General features: G+C 36.8%; 1 protein-coding gene across 1 annotated transcript in view; it reads left to right on the top strand.

Annotated features, from left to right (window-relative positions):
- camk1a (calcium/calmodulin-dependent protein kinase Ia) overlaps window positions 1–13,885 on the top strand; it is a 38,543-nt gene extending 24,658 nt beyond the window's left edge. The window contains exons 5-12 of the mRNA XM_038268526.1: window positions 1,490–1,628; window positions 1,736–1,862; window positions 2,124–2,199; window positions 2,281–2,393; window positions 2,469–2,547; window positions 3,744–3,831; window positions 7,618–7,789; window positions 11,223–13,885. Coding sequence (XP_038124454.1) covers window positions 1,490–1,628; window positions 1,736–1,862; window positions 2,124–2,199; window positions 2,281–2,393; window positions 2,469–2,547; window positions 3,744–3,831; window positions 7,618–7,789; window positions 11,223–11,326 — 898 coding nt within the window. The 3' untranslated portion in view covers window positions 11,327–13,885. The remainder of the gene's footprint in view (window positions 1–1,489; window positions 1,629–1,735; window positions 1,863–2,123; window positions 2,200–2,280; window positions 2,394–2,468; window positions 2,548–3,743; window positions 3,832–7,617; window positions 7,790–11,222) is intronic.
- The last annotated feature ends 830 nt before the right edge of the window (window positions 13,886–14,715 follow it).

Here is a 14,715-nt window from a genome sequence, read left to right as displayed (position 1 = left end):
TGTGTATGTGAATGGTTAGTTGTCCTGTTTGTCCCTGTGTTGCCCTCACCTCTCCCCCTTTGACAGCTGGAGATAGGCACAAGCACCACTTGGGTCACAAGGCATTTGACCCTTTTTTAAACTGGTTTTATTGTTTACTTTTAGTGATTTTATGTACTGTTTTATTTGTCTTTTAGACATTTTTTGTAGTCTGTAGAACCATCTGTCTGTACAACACTTTGTTTCTGCCATTCTGGTATGGTATGGTATATTTAGTTGACACATCTTTCTACAAACTGGTCTGTCATTTGATTACATCTATTTTCACATAGATATAAGGTATACTGTGTATATTGTAGTGCTATTTCAGATATTTTCTCTTTCTGTTGTCAGAATGCAAATAAAGTCAGAGATTCAAAATATAGTGTGTCTCACCCAGACCACATTGTGCTCCAAAGCTCTTCAAGCTGGTTTAAAACCCTGATTTAATTTAGGCACAGCATCAGTTTACTAATCCTCCACTTACATAATCTGAAAACATTTGCCCTGTTAATTTGGCTATAGTCACCAGTATGGTCAAATGGGATATATCAGATCAAGAAGTTCCTTTGTTTTCATCTGCTAGCTGATTTCTAGTCTATTTATGCATGCAGAATAGCACATGGAGGCACAGCTGAGCTCCTGTAGTGTTCCACTTTTGAATGCAACTCGAGCCTCATTGTTTTGATAGCTTAAGACAACTAGATTGGCATGCATGTTATCAATACATAAATAATAAAACTTTTCATTAAAATACATTTTATCACCTTAAAGCTGATGTTAGGAGCTTTGTAAAATTTAGTTATTTTTATACTCCCCTTCATGAACCAGAAAATGTTTTTCTCAGCTTGAAAATTCAGTTTTGGTTTATGGTGTTTACCATTACTTAAATGAGCAATCAGTTGTTATTACACCTAGTTTTTTAAAATAGAACAATGCACAAAACAAATAGCCATCCCCTCACATACACCTCGGCTACTAAGAGAGTGATGCAGGTTGCCAAGTCTTACATATTTTTAAGGTTATTTCTGGTTGGCTCTCTTGCTGACCAAATCAAATACTGGGCTTTGTTTTTGACACCACTACGAATTCTCATCTGATTGACTAAGGGACCAGGAAGTGAATAGAAGTTAACTGTTGCACTGAAGTACTTTCGCACATTACCTCTAGTTTTGAAAAGAGTAAAACATTGTTAATGGAGGGGTTTGACTGTTTATGGGGAATGTTACTTCCATCCCGAGTGACAAATTAGGATTGTGTTAAATATTATAATACATTTCAAATTTAATACTCTTTTAAATCAGTTTCTGTATCAGATAAAGGAAAATATTAGACACCAACACCTGCAGATTTCTTGGATGGAAAAAAACAAAAGTGAAAAACTAAAATCAAAGTCACACAAACTTCATATTTTCAAAGATAACCTGACCTATAATAACCTTTTATATTGTATTTCTTTTCTTTTTGTCAGAGTTTCTGGAGGAGAACTTTTCGACAGGATCGTGGAGAAGGGGTTTTACACAGAGAGGGATGCTAGCCAGCTCATCCATCAGATCTTGGATGCTGTTAAATATCTCCATGATATGGGAATCGTTCACAGAGATTTGAAGGTACCCTCTTTCAGGAACGATAAAATTAATCTAAAACTGGCTCTAAGTTGATCTTTGTTTCCTATTTTCAAACTATCTCCTTTTGTCCCCATGCATTGTATTCCCAGCCAGAGAACTTACTGTATTACAGTATGGATGAAGATTCTAAAATCATGATCAGTGACTTTGGCCTGTCTAAGATCGAAGGAGCGGGCAGTGTCATGTCCACGGCATGTGGTACTCCTGGTTACGTTGGTGAGCAACCCTTCCTCAGGTCATTCAATTTCTCTTCAGCACACACTCTCATTTCTATGAGAGCTGTTATAGCTGACATCTCATTATTCAATGGACGTTAAGAGGCTTTTTATCCACTTGTGAGGCAATCATAAGTGTTTCAGAAGGGCTTTGCTGCTACTTAGAGTGACCTGCTAGATCAAACAGATTTTGCTGAAAGATCAAGATACCTTGTATCTGTTATTTTTCACTCAGCTAATGCGCATCATGTTTTGTTCACAGCCCCTGAAGTTCTCGCTCAGAAACCATACAGTAAAGCTGTTGATTGTTGGTCCATAGGAGTTATTTCTTATATCTTGTGAGTTGCTCTACTTCATTACCTTTGATAGAAATGAAACGTAACTTTCAAAATGATATGTTTATAATTGTGGTCCTTCAGACTCTGTGGATATCCTCCGTTTTATGACGAAAATGATGCCAAGTTATTTGAGCAGATTCTGAAAGCAGAGTATGAGTTTGACTCTCCGTACTGGGATGACATCTCAGATTCAGGTAATGCCAAAACATTGACTGCTGATGCAACTATAACAAGTATTTTTTAAACATAGACCTAAATTCTGTTGGCAGCCAAAGACTTCATCTGTCACATGATGGAAAAGGACCCTATGAAGAGGTATACGTGTGAGCAAGCTCTTCAACATCCTTGGTAGGAAACTGTCAACAGCTTTTGTTGCCTGCAATATTTCTTGAGTAATTCTGCAACTTAACTATGCAGAAATGACACAGATGTTTAATGTGATATTTTCAATTTCAATGTAACTTTAGACTTAGACAATTTTTGGAAACAATAGATAGCAAAAAGTAAACACAAATGTTAGGTAACCCTCTACAGAATAAACTACCAAGCAGAATTAATGGCCTATTGATATAACCTTAGTATCAGTTCCCAGTACTACTTCTAACACTGTGGTCACTAAGATTGGAAATCCAACTTGAGCAAGTTTGTCGAAATAGTTTTTTTCTTGTGAAATCAAATTTCACTAAGTCTAAGACAAAAGGATATGCTTAAATAATGCCACATTAACTGTTTCAATTCAACTGTATCAACTCAGTTTATTTATCTGAGGTGACTAATTCTAGATATAAGCTAGTTTAGATAAAAAAAGGCTGAGTCAAATAAGAGGACCAAACACAATGACAAAGCAGAAAGAAAACTGATAACAGGGGAAAAAAATAAAGAAATACATTTATTTTACCATGAACATCATAGCATTAACACATTAAACTGATTGTTTAATCTTTGCTCTGCACTCCTCTGTATTATAAATCCTCTTTATAAGCAGTGATCCAAAGAAATAAATAGAATTCAGAAGTAGATATATTGAAAATGTCTGATGTCATTATCTGCCATCCAGACGGTAAAATACCCCATTAAAGCTGTTCTGATATGCATATCTTTTTTGATTGAGAAGCACAAATTAGTCTAATTTCATCAACTTTAGCCTAACAGTCTCTGTTTTAGATAGACACATTCTGTTTAGAAATAGCTTTTAAAGATTTTCTAGGCAACGCAAGACGTAAAAGAGAAACATAAGGAGAACAGAGGTTGCACTCATCATCCACCACCAGGCTTTCTCACTTTTTTATTTTACCAGGCATTGATTGGTTGATAAATACTTACTTAATGGTCTTGATCAAAATGAAGATCGAAAAGGCAAATACTGTATGGAGATCACCACCTTTATGCAGTTTCTGTGTCTACAGTCCTCCATACTTCATGTAATTTTCAAATTAGCTTAAGCATGGTGTTTAAAGCGTTTTATGTGCAGGGATCATAACAGATGCCAAACCCTGCTTTGTAAAAGACTTCTGATGCTACTTTTTTTGTTTTATTTTTTGCAGGATATGTGGGGACACAGCTCTGGACAAGAATATCCATGAATCTGTCAGCGCACAAATCAAGAAGAACTTTGCCAAAAGTAAATGGAAGGTCAGTCAACAAAGTGTGGAAGGAGAAGATTTAAGACCAACAGGAGTTAGAGTAGATGCTACATGTTCTTCACACTTAGATGAAAAAAGCCTGCATTCGTTATGGGTCTGAATGTCACTGTGGCATTTTGGGTTTCAGTGATTTGTTCTTTAACAGTATAGCATGAGAGATCCCACAATCACCTGAGTTAAAATCAGACATTTATTATTGAAAACAGCCCTAAGTCTAAGCAATCCCAGCACAGCCCAGTATATGGGAAGCAGCAGTGATAACCACCCTTTGTCTCATGAAACCAAAGCTGGCATGCCTAAAATCTACACCTCCCCTGGTGCGGTTAATGAAAACAATTAAACCCATGCAGACTATTGCAGTTGGCTAGAAAAGATATTATGGGACCATAATGGAGCAGATGAGTATAATTATAATTTTTTTTTTGTTGTTCTTGTAAATGCGGAACACATACTTTGACTGACAAAAATGACCCGAGTAAGCGGTCTGAGTGCAAAATGGTTATTCAGTTTATGTTCAACATTTTTTAAGTAAGACTTGAAACAGACTCCAAAAATACTTATGTTAGCATAATTCAGATTTTTCCATTTGTAAAAATGACAAATCTGGCTCATCAATAATGAAGATCGTGGCATACTGAAACTGGAAGGGGAAAATATTTAAACTGAAATCTTATCTTTCAGCAATAAATATTTTATTCAACTTAACAATCACAACTTTTTTTTTCTTCATTAAAATCTACTTGTAAATAGGACTACAAACACATGGCCATTTTTTAAATTTTACCAAAATGCAGCGAGCATCTCAAAGAATCAGTGGCTAATACACCATTTATGTTTCTCGTACTCGAGTACAATAAAAAGAATAGAAATAAATTGCATGCATTTATTTTACTAAGAGCAATATGGGGCTCTTTTTAATTATGGGTCTACAATAATTTACCTTTTTTTGCAAAAGTCTTTCTTATGTTGTCTGTTAAGGAGGCATTATGGAGTTTTCTAATAATACTGCCACCTGTGGCCAAAACACAGAACTGCAGCGCTCCTCTTCACGCTCTCATAGCTCGTGCTCATACTGAACAAGTTTTTTTTCTTACTTTTTCACCTTACCTTGAGTTGCCATTGCTGTCTGTGTTAAGCTGGATGCCAGTCACTTCTGAGTGTCCGCAAAATCCATCTTGAATATACAATGCTTCGATTGTTTGCTGGGTCGGACCTCTCTTAATTGACACACTTGATGGCACATTAGTAGACAGCGCAGGAACGTCTGACCCAAAGTAAATTTCCTAAAAATAGGCAACAAGTTTGTACAGGTCTATATATATATATTTGTATATATGCAAATCCTCCACTTGAACTACTAATGCATCAGTCTGCTCAGCAAACAATGATTTAGTCATAAAGGGTAAAATACAAATTTTTAAAAATAGGTTTAAAATAAGTTTTAAAGATATTTTTCAGTTGTAGGTTTGAATTTGAGTTCATTCTAAGGTGGTGTTAGAAAAAGCATTGAATATCCTCTGTTCCCTGTTTATAATTTTAAGCACAAAAAAGAAAGGCTGCATTCATCTCAAGTTGTATAATCTCTGATGATAGTAGAATCATTTAGTTGAAGTTTGATTAATCCTTTTATTTCAGATTATAGATTTCTAGATGTGAATAAATGCATCTCTGAGGCAATTAAAAACTGTAAAATAGCATTTTTATAATTACTCATAGATAGTAAACTGATAAATGTTGCTAACTTTAGTATTGTTCATTGCTTATTGTTACCTTGTCATGTTATTCTCACAGTTTATACAATGTCTATGCATCTTCTTATTCAGTCTATCACCATTTATACTAACAACTAGTCAAAATGCCACTGATCGTATGGTTGAGGCTCCTTAAATAAGTCTTGATTACTTAATTATTAGCTCAACAGCTTCCTCCGGTTTGCCTCAGCTTTAAGGGTAAACGTAACATGGTGTCAAACTCTGAATTATATCCTGGTTCCATTAGGAAGGAAGTTACAGTCACTCCAATAGAAGTCTTATTTTGACACCAACTAGGTTCTCAAGACACTTTTTATTTTGATAAGAAATGTTTGGCCGTTTTACTGTCATGGGACTTTGTGTACCAAATTTGATTCATTTTAGAAAAAGATGCTTGTAAAAAGTAGATGCTGTAAAGTAAAGATGCTTAAAGTGTGGTTCTCTTAATAAGTTTTGACATATCTCAACCTAAGTTTAAAAATGGTAATCATTTAAATCAGCCAGCAGTACTAGTTGGGACTTGTTAAAGTTTTTTAGCTTTAGACAGTTATATTGTTTTTACAGATTAGACCAGTTTACTGGGTTTGTTTCGTTTGTTGTCTTAATTAATCTGATTTAAGGCACAGAGTAAAAATAGCATGAACACAAATTTTTTCAGATTTTTTGACGGACTCTCTCAATAAAGTGTTGAAAATAGAAATAGAAAATCCCTTATAAATATAGCATTATGGCCAAAACTCAGTCCTGTGTAGGAAAGTATAACCTATAATGATTATTTATCATTTAGAGCAGCAAGCTGAATAAGCAGAATCTTTTTACTTAGTTATCTGTTTGACTTTATTTTTTATCATAAATGCCCAATTATTAATAATAAAAATCCATAATAAATTTCTGATATAAAATTAAATGTATATCTTATATTGAGCTACATGAGAGTCTAGTAATGTTTATAGATATTTATAATGGGATATTATTAATGTAATAATACATCTCATTTAGCAAACAGTAAGAAAACATAATTTGCCTTCAGCTTTATTTAGATGTTGCTGTTAAATTTTTAATTTGAATATTTTTTTATGTTTATTTCTTTGGTCATAAAAAAAAATCATAAACGACATGGCCTTCATCTGTCTGTTACTGCCTCAAAAAATAAATTTAAGGCCGTCTGTTGATAACCATATTTGTTCAGTGTCTATGGTAACAAAAACATTTACCAAAAGTATGTGTTTTTTATACATTACACACTGTGCTTTTTAAATTATTAATTAATTAATATAATAACGGGTGCCTGTTTTTTGGTTTGAACGCCTGTCTGCAAAAATATGTGTGCTCTTTCCTGTGACTGTTATAACAAAGAGCCTACCTGAAATGTCTCGGTATAAATTTCAATATTTTATGTATTCTATTATGTATATATCTTCAGCTGGGAAGTAACTTTCTGTGTTCCACCTCAGTGTGCCTGTGTGGGTGTTTTGTCATAAATAATTTCATGTAACCTCCTGCGAACTACACCATCTGTGATATCTGCAATTTTCACTCCCCTGTTTAGACTTACACTTCTTTTCATGTTTATTGTTAAAACATTCATGTGCAAAATAAATTTAACTCTTTTTAATTTAAACTAAAGCTTATAAACACCAATTTAACCATCATTGATAATACAAAACAATACTACCATAGGGTAAGTTGTAATACAGTTAGCAGCAAATTTATTTTTTAACTGTGAATTTACTTTTGTATTAATATTTTATGTATTTCTGTATATATTTGTCAACCAAACCTATGAATAATTTGTGAGCCATTTTTATTACTTAATAAATCCTTATTTCTTTCAAAATGTTAAAATGAAATAATGTCTTACTTGATGCTTAGATTTATGATAATTTTTTACAGTCAAAATGTTTATTTCATCATTGTTAATTGTACAACTTTTGAAAAGAAGAACGCTGAGAATACGAAGTTAAACAATTTCTTACATAAAGTGAAGAGTTTACAAGTGTCTGTTTTTTTGTTTTTCCTTGCAGCAAGCGTTCAATGCCACGGCGGTGGTGCGACACATGCGGAGGCTGCAGCTGGGCACCAGTCTCGAGGGACCGAGTCAGATTACTCCCACCAGTCCTTGCCATGGACATCTGCTCCCAGAGGAGGAGGTGGAGGAAGAGGAGGAGGAACTGGGGAATGAGGAGGAGGAGAGCTGTAAGTCAGCAAATGAATGAACAAACACAACTTCAAACCTGTCGGTGCTGTATGAGCTTAATAGATAATTCCTGCAAAATAGATGATCTTTTAAGTAATAAGAGCATTTTCAGATATAGTCTATTATATTACATTTTCCCAGCGGACTGCACATCCCTGTTAGACTCCAAACCGAACTGTGCATCTATCCTGTGCAATAAACTAAAGAAAAAAAAAACAAAAAACAGGCAGTTCTCAGGGAAACTGTGTCAATAACGAATATGCCGTGGCCTGTTTGCATAATTGTATGCATCCCCTAATTTAACACCTTGTTAAAACAGTTTTTTGATTTCATCCTAGGATTTTTATTTGACTGGGCTAAATTACTTAAAGCTACAGTGTGTAATTTTCAGCGACATCTAGCGGTCAGACTGCAGACTGCAGCAACATGAACGTCTCCCCCCCACCGCTTCTCCCCCCCAACAGTACGGCGAGCGTTACGGGACAAAATGTCTTCCACGACGTCCGCATCACCTACCTTCTCAAGTGATGAGGTTTGTTTACATAGATAATTTTACAGATAGTATTTCATTAGTCTGTGTAGGGTATAGATTTCATGTAGACTTAAGATAATAAATATACCCGTTATTTTTTCTACGTCGTTGTGACGTTTTGGTGAGCTGCTTTGCATGGTGATATAAACAGACGAAGTAATTGTAGTCATTAGTTTAACAGCGAGATTGTGTTCGCTGGAAGAATATATATTCCCCGTTTACAGAGTCCAAGTCTTGTTTGTGGCACGGGGGTTACAAGGCAAGGAAGAGGGAAAGGAAGAGGGCAGAGAGGCCGGGGTGAGCGTGCAGCTGGGGCCAGGCGAGAGAGGGGAGCCAGCGGGGTGAGAGCAGAGGAGGAAAGGCTTGAAGATCTCCAAAGGAGCCGGAGAGAAGTAACCGAGGTATATATCCAGAAAATTATTTTACAGAAAATTACTGAATCATTACCTGTGAAACGTCAGGGACGTTGCTGAATAAGTATACTGGAGAGTAACAGCATCATCACGCAGCATGTTATTGTTTTAGACAGGTCTGAGCATCCTGTACTCCAAAAACTGCAGTGATATTAGACAATTGTGTGTATAGGATTAATTACCTGTCCAAGAGAAAACTGGCAACTTGAGCGTCACTTTGAAAACCTTTTTCCTCCATCAGTGACTTCCATCGTGTAAATGCCGTGCCAATGTTGATCCGTGTTTTTTGTCGTTTCTTGTCACTCTTGCGTTTATTCTCGTCGTGTTTCCGCTTCTTAGATGACGGGGGTTCGGTGTCCGCCGCTTTTCGTTGTGATACAGAGTAGGCATGATCCTCCATTCGTCTGATGTTTGGCCACACAGTGCCAAACAGTTTGCAAAGTCACTCACGCCTGCCGCCTTGTTTACCTTTCTTGTTACCGAGGCGCAGTATACCTGCTTCTTCTTCTTCTTTGGTTTCAGGCAGACTAAACGCTTCTCAGGCATAATACTGCCATCTACTGTTCAGTACCGTCTCAGTTCATCTCTCTCAACTTGCCGTAGTTATTTTCGAGCGTCATGGGAGATCTCGCAATCGCTAGTTTGTTAGCTCTGCGCTGCCGTAGCGCAAAGATGTCAGCCTCCATGGCTGCGAGACCCGCTCCTATGTAATTATAAATAACGAATTCTAAGGCAACGCAAATGTTATGGTTAAAAGGCTGAGCTCATAGGTGATGATAAATAACATAGTTATGTATAATATATTAAATTTCTGAATTTATATGCCTGTAATTATTACACACTGTAGCTTTAACACGTTCTCTAAATGTGTCAGCACGTCTCCTGTTGATAGCCGGTTTAGGGTGACACCAGATTATAGCTTCAATACTGGGTCGGCCACTTTAAAACTTTCATTTTATTCGAGTAGTCTTTCTTTTCTTTTTTTTTCTGTTTTGGATGCATACTTGGACTCTGTATGAACCTGCAAAATAAAATAAAAAAAAACATTTTATATTCCTCTGAATTTTACAGTCCTCTGAATGTTTTGGGTCAAAACTTATTTCACTTTGAAACTGCTCAGAATTTCATCCACCTTGAACAATATCAGTTGCCTCTGAACACATGATGCTGCTACCTCCATGTTTCACAGTTGCCATGGGGCTTGTATTGATGTGCGACTCGCTTATTAGGCTGCTTTTTGGGATTGTGGTGGAATAGACCTAGTTTATGTGGTTGCTTTCTTTTCCCTGGGAGATTTACTGTAGGTTGAACATTTCGTTAGAAACAGGATATTTCTGTGCTCTAATTCTTCACCTTAGAGCACAAATACTATGGAGATTGGAGAAAAATTGGACAGGACAAACATAAAATCAGAATTATAGAATGATATTTCTTATTTACAAATCCTTTAGATGCTAGGACAGCTCGTCTGCCTTTATTTGGAGAGACGATCTGGTTGTGACTCAACCCAGCCTGATGATAAATCATGACTAAAAGTACCAAACAAAATTATATAAATTTTAGTGCAGATGGTGCAGCTTGTATGTTTGCTTTCACAACACCCTTTTCCTTTTAGAAGTAAAATACTGTAGTGTTTGGAAGTTAGTTTTTCAATTTTCCTATTTGGACCAATGAAGGAGACTTAATAGATGCACCTTTAAGGATGAATGCATGTCATTTTAAGGAAAGCTATCGTGCAGCTCGAGCATAGATTAATGAATACCTTCAGTCACATGTAGCTGCAAATCCCTCACAGATAGGACACACTTTAATGGATTCTGGTCAGCAGTTTTCAGATAAATGCTACCAAACTAATTTAAACTGGATGATGAGGTTATTGAATGGAATCAAATTTAATCCTAAGGCAAGTGAATTTATCTTCCTATCTTAAACAGTACATAAGGAATGCCTCTGAGTTGATTCTTTCCTGCTAGAGGGAAAACCTGGTTTGCCGGCTTATCAACTTATGTCTAAGTTATTGTCTAAGTTAAACAGATAGCCCTTACAGTTGCAGCCATCAAAATAGCCCTTCCCAGTCAAATGCCAGCCGAATGGCAGCCAACTTGCAGCCACTGGACTGACCCCCTCCTTCTCCTGGCCATGCATATTTTTTTACTCTGTCTCCACCCTTTCACCGAATTATAGGGTCTGACCAGGAGAAGGCACTTCGCTTTAGATCTTAAGGTCTACAAATCATGACAGAAAGAATGTTTTAGTACAAAGATTGATTTTAAAAAAAGGAATCTTAAAAGACCAGCCAGGGACCAGCCAATGGCCCATCAAGGAATGAGGGGAAAATTTTGAATGGCTACTACTGTATGCTATAATGAAAACTAAAGTTGTCAATTTTGATTATTCTCTCTGGTTATGGTGTTTGCAGTTATGCTCCTAATTACTAAACCTTGAATTTCCTCTAATTCTGTTGCTGCTCTGCTCCTCATCACCCAGTGTCTCACTACGAGGATGGTCGTCGTGGAAGTAATGAGGGCAGCACAGATCGGGACAGTCTGAGAAGCTGTACCTACTGCTGCAGGCCAACCAGTAGAATTTGAGCACAGCCTCCTGGTTTCGTGATGATGAAGTGTCTGTGGAGCACCCAGAACTCGCCCACCCAGTCTGGCCAGTAAGGCAGAGTAGATATTAGTCAATATCCAGCAGAAACCCAAACAACAATTTCCCGTTTCTTTGTGTTTAAAAAAAAAAACAAACAAAAAAGGACATTTACAGTTAGTTTTCGTTACTTTGTTTAAACTAAATAATAACCTCTGTGATGGGAAAAAGGGTTTCCCCTCTCAAGGTTATTCATGTTTTGCTTTTTCGCTACCTAAAAGTATTTCAGATCATTAAGCAGATTTCTTAGAGCAAATACAAGCAGTTCTCAGCTGCTGGAATTTGTTATGAAAGAAAACTACACAAAGCAAACTGGTTCTGTATGAAATTGTTATCATACCCTTTTTATGAGTGATTATCTATAATTTTGTTACATTATACAGGTACAAACAAATCTCATTTCTGCCAGACTTGCAAAATCAAGAAGAAACTTAAACAGAGCCAGTCTTACAAAAGGAAATAGGTTCAAATCTGCAATGAGTTCAAGATAAGATGAGAAATAGTTAGAAACAAGCCTTCTGAACTCCAGTACAGTAAGAGCCGCTACTAACAAATGGAAATAACTATATTTGCCTGCAAACTACAAATACTGTGAGGCCACACTAGCAACACATCCAAAAGATCACAACAAACCCAAAACTGAATATTTCTGAAGCACTGCATGTCTCACATACCTCAGTGAAGTTCACTGTTCGTAGCCTAAAAATAAGAAACACTGCATCCATGGGAGGGTTTCAGTGTGAAATCACAGCTGATCAAAAAGAAGAGAAAAAATCCGAATGACTTCTTTAGGAGACCACCACAGAGGAGAATCCCAGGACACCAGTTTGTTAACTATAACTGGAATTTAGCTGAGTTATGCAACAGCACAAGTGCAAAAGGTGACTAAAAAGTCCACCTCTAACAGCCTATTCAAAGGTAGAATTTAGCCTCTTTCCCACTGAAAATAGCGCGTTAACCCGGGTTAACAATCGGCATTTGGCTCCCTTCCCACTGGCAAAAAAACTGTGTCTAACCCCTCGCTGGCAAGCTGCGTCGTCTCTGTCCAACCGCGGGTGCATGTCTGGTGACACCATCACACTGGGTTGGCATTCATGATGTCACCAATGTGACGGAAATCAAGACATTAAACAATAAGTGCAATATCTAAGGAAACCAGTGCGCTTTCTTGTTTCATTCTATTATCTTTCCTAATCCCTCTTGCCAGCGCTGAGCCATGTTTATCGAGTTGATTTGGCTTGTTAAATCTGACCGACTGGTGGGGATTGTTGACGTCCGTACGTTAAATGGTGTCACTTAATTTCTGGCTCTGGTGGCGATTTTAACACAGGTCGCTTGCTAAGTCCGTTGCTCGTTAGACACGCGTCATTGAGCTGTTCCCACTGCTAATAAAAGCTGATTGTTCCTGGTCATAAACAGGTTTTTCGGCTGGTGGGAAAGGTTGGTGAATCAGATCTGGGCCAAGGTTTGACATAAATCTGGTTAAGATGCTGTAAACTTAAAGCAGACTGCTCTAATCATCTAAAGAGTGAATTAAAGGTATAGTGGAGGATTTTCTTTTTCCCGGTGGATCATCAAAATTAGTGGTCCTAATTGTCAATCATTCTGGTGATATGTTTACGTAAGGGCGTCATATGTGCTTGTCCTCAGTTAGCTGTCTTTTTCTGCGCATGCGCACTTTTATGTGGTGAGCTATGGTGTTAGCCTCTCATTGAATCCACACTGAAAGCACAGCACAGGTCGGGCTTCCTTCTGATGCCTCGGTTGCGAAGTTTTTACTCGACAGGTAAAGCCTGGCATGCTATTTGAAGAAATCCATTTCACATCACTGGTTGTAAAAGTTAACTACCCCTATATTGTAACTTTCCAGGGTTAGATAAGTTTATCTATTTTGTAACAAGCATTGTTTTATGGTGGCCACAGATCCTTATTTACCCTGCAAACAGGTCCACATTTCCACATTAGCCTACACTCATAATTTTTTATTGTACCAATGTTCTTATTTGCAGGTAAACTTTTTATACATAAATATGGGTGAGATGAGATCCATCCGAGCGACCATCTTATTGCGTCCATGCACATCTTGAGGAGAAATAGGCTCATGCACGCTCTTGCACACGTTTAACATGCGTTTCCTCTCGGGGGCGTGTACAGGATTGTGCATGTGCATTTTTATTTTTTTTTTTAAGTGGAGAGGGTTTGTCTTTTCAAACATTTACGAAAATCCTCCACGATACATTTAAGAATCTGAGAGAAAGAGTAACACAACATTCTTCAACAGATATTGTAGCGACTGGCCAGGAATGTTAAGATTAGTTACCAAATACGAAGGGAGAGGCTTGTTTGAATAGTTTTCCTTGGTAATTAAAAACTGACATCTAAGTCAGTTTGGTGATCTGAAAAAAAAAGAAGCAAAACTGAAGAAATGTGTAGGCTTATTCTTTTTCAAAGAATTGTATTGCAAAAGTGACCACAAGGCATATTTGTGAAGAGAGATTGATTAAAAAAAGAAGCTTTATCTCAATGACCCACCATAATGATGAAATGATTAGTCCTTTTGTGCAGCCATGTCAGAAAAAGGCCTTTTACAAATTGTTCTGCATGTTAGCTTCAGAGCCTGTTTACATCCAAGATGAGTTCTAAAAGCTGTGTCCTTTTTCTTAATTGTTATCTCATTATATGCCACGTCTACCTCTAATCATGGCTTCTGTGTGTCTGCATCCATCTGGCTTAGGCACTCTACAGTGCTGGCAGCTTTCTTTGAAAAATCTGGGCAGACAAGTTAAAAGAACAAAGGCATTTAAAGCTAACATGTCCGGAAACTGAATCCTGTGGGTCCTTCTCTTCTTTATCCATTAACCAAATACTAGGCAATAGCCTAGAAAACATCTCTATTTAAGTAGAGAGGCTAAACATTGTTTCTCCCTTGAATTATATTAATACCTAGCTAACAACTTAGTATCTGCTCTGCAAAATAAAATTAAGTATAGCTCTGTTTAATTGTAACGCTTTTTTTTTTTTTGGCTCCATATGTATCCCAGTCAGTCCAGTAATGTAATATTGTCCTTATTAACAAGTATGAATTGAACTCAGATGACTTCAGTTTCTTTTAAGTTTACTAAGATAAAAAAGTTGAGTTTAGATCAATTATAAATCTTAATTATCCCAAAAACCTTTCCAATTGAATCTCAGCCTTAGTTTACATTCTTTCCGCTGACTTTTTTCAGTGCAGTTCGTTGTGAATAGAATCCATTAAATCAATTATTTCACCGATGTTTCCCCCTAAACAAAGTTCTTCTGTTCAAATGGAAAATAAAGGGTCTTATTTATC

The sequence above is a fragment of the Cyprinodon tularosa genome, unplaced genomic scaffold (assembly GCF_016077235.1).
Source record: "Cyprinodon tularosa strain WSP-4 unplaced genomic scaffold, ASM1607723v1 ctg700, whole genome shotgun sequence".
NCBI lineage: Eukaryota > Metazoa > Chordata > Actinopteri > Cyprinodontiformes > Cyprinodontidae > Cyprinodon > Cyprinodon tularosa.
Note: the sequence above shows the minus strand (reverse complement) of the source record. Positions and strands in the feature narration are given on the sequence as shown.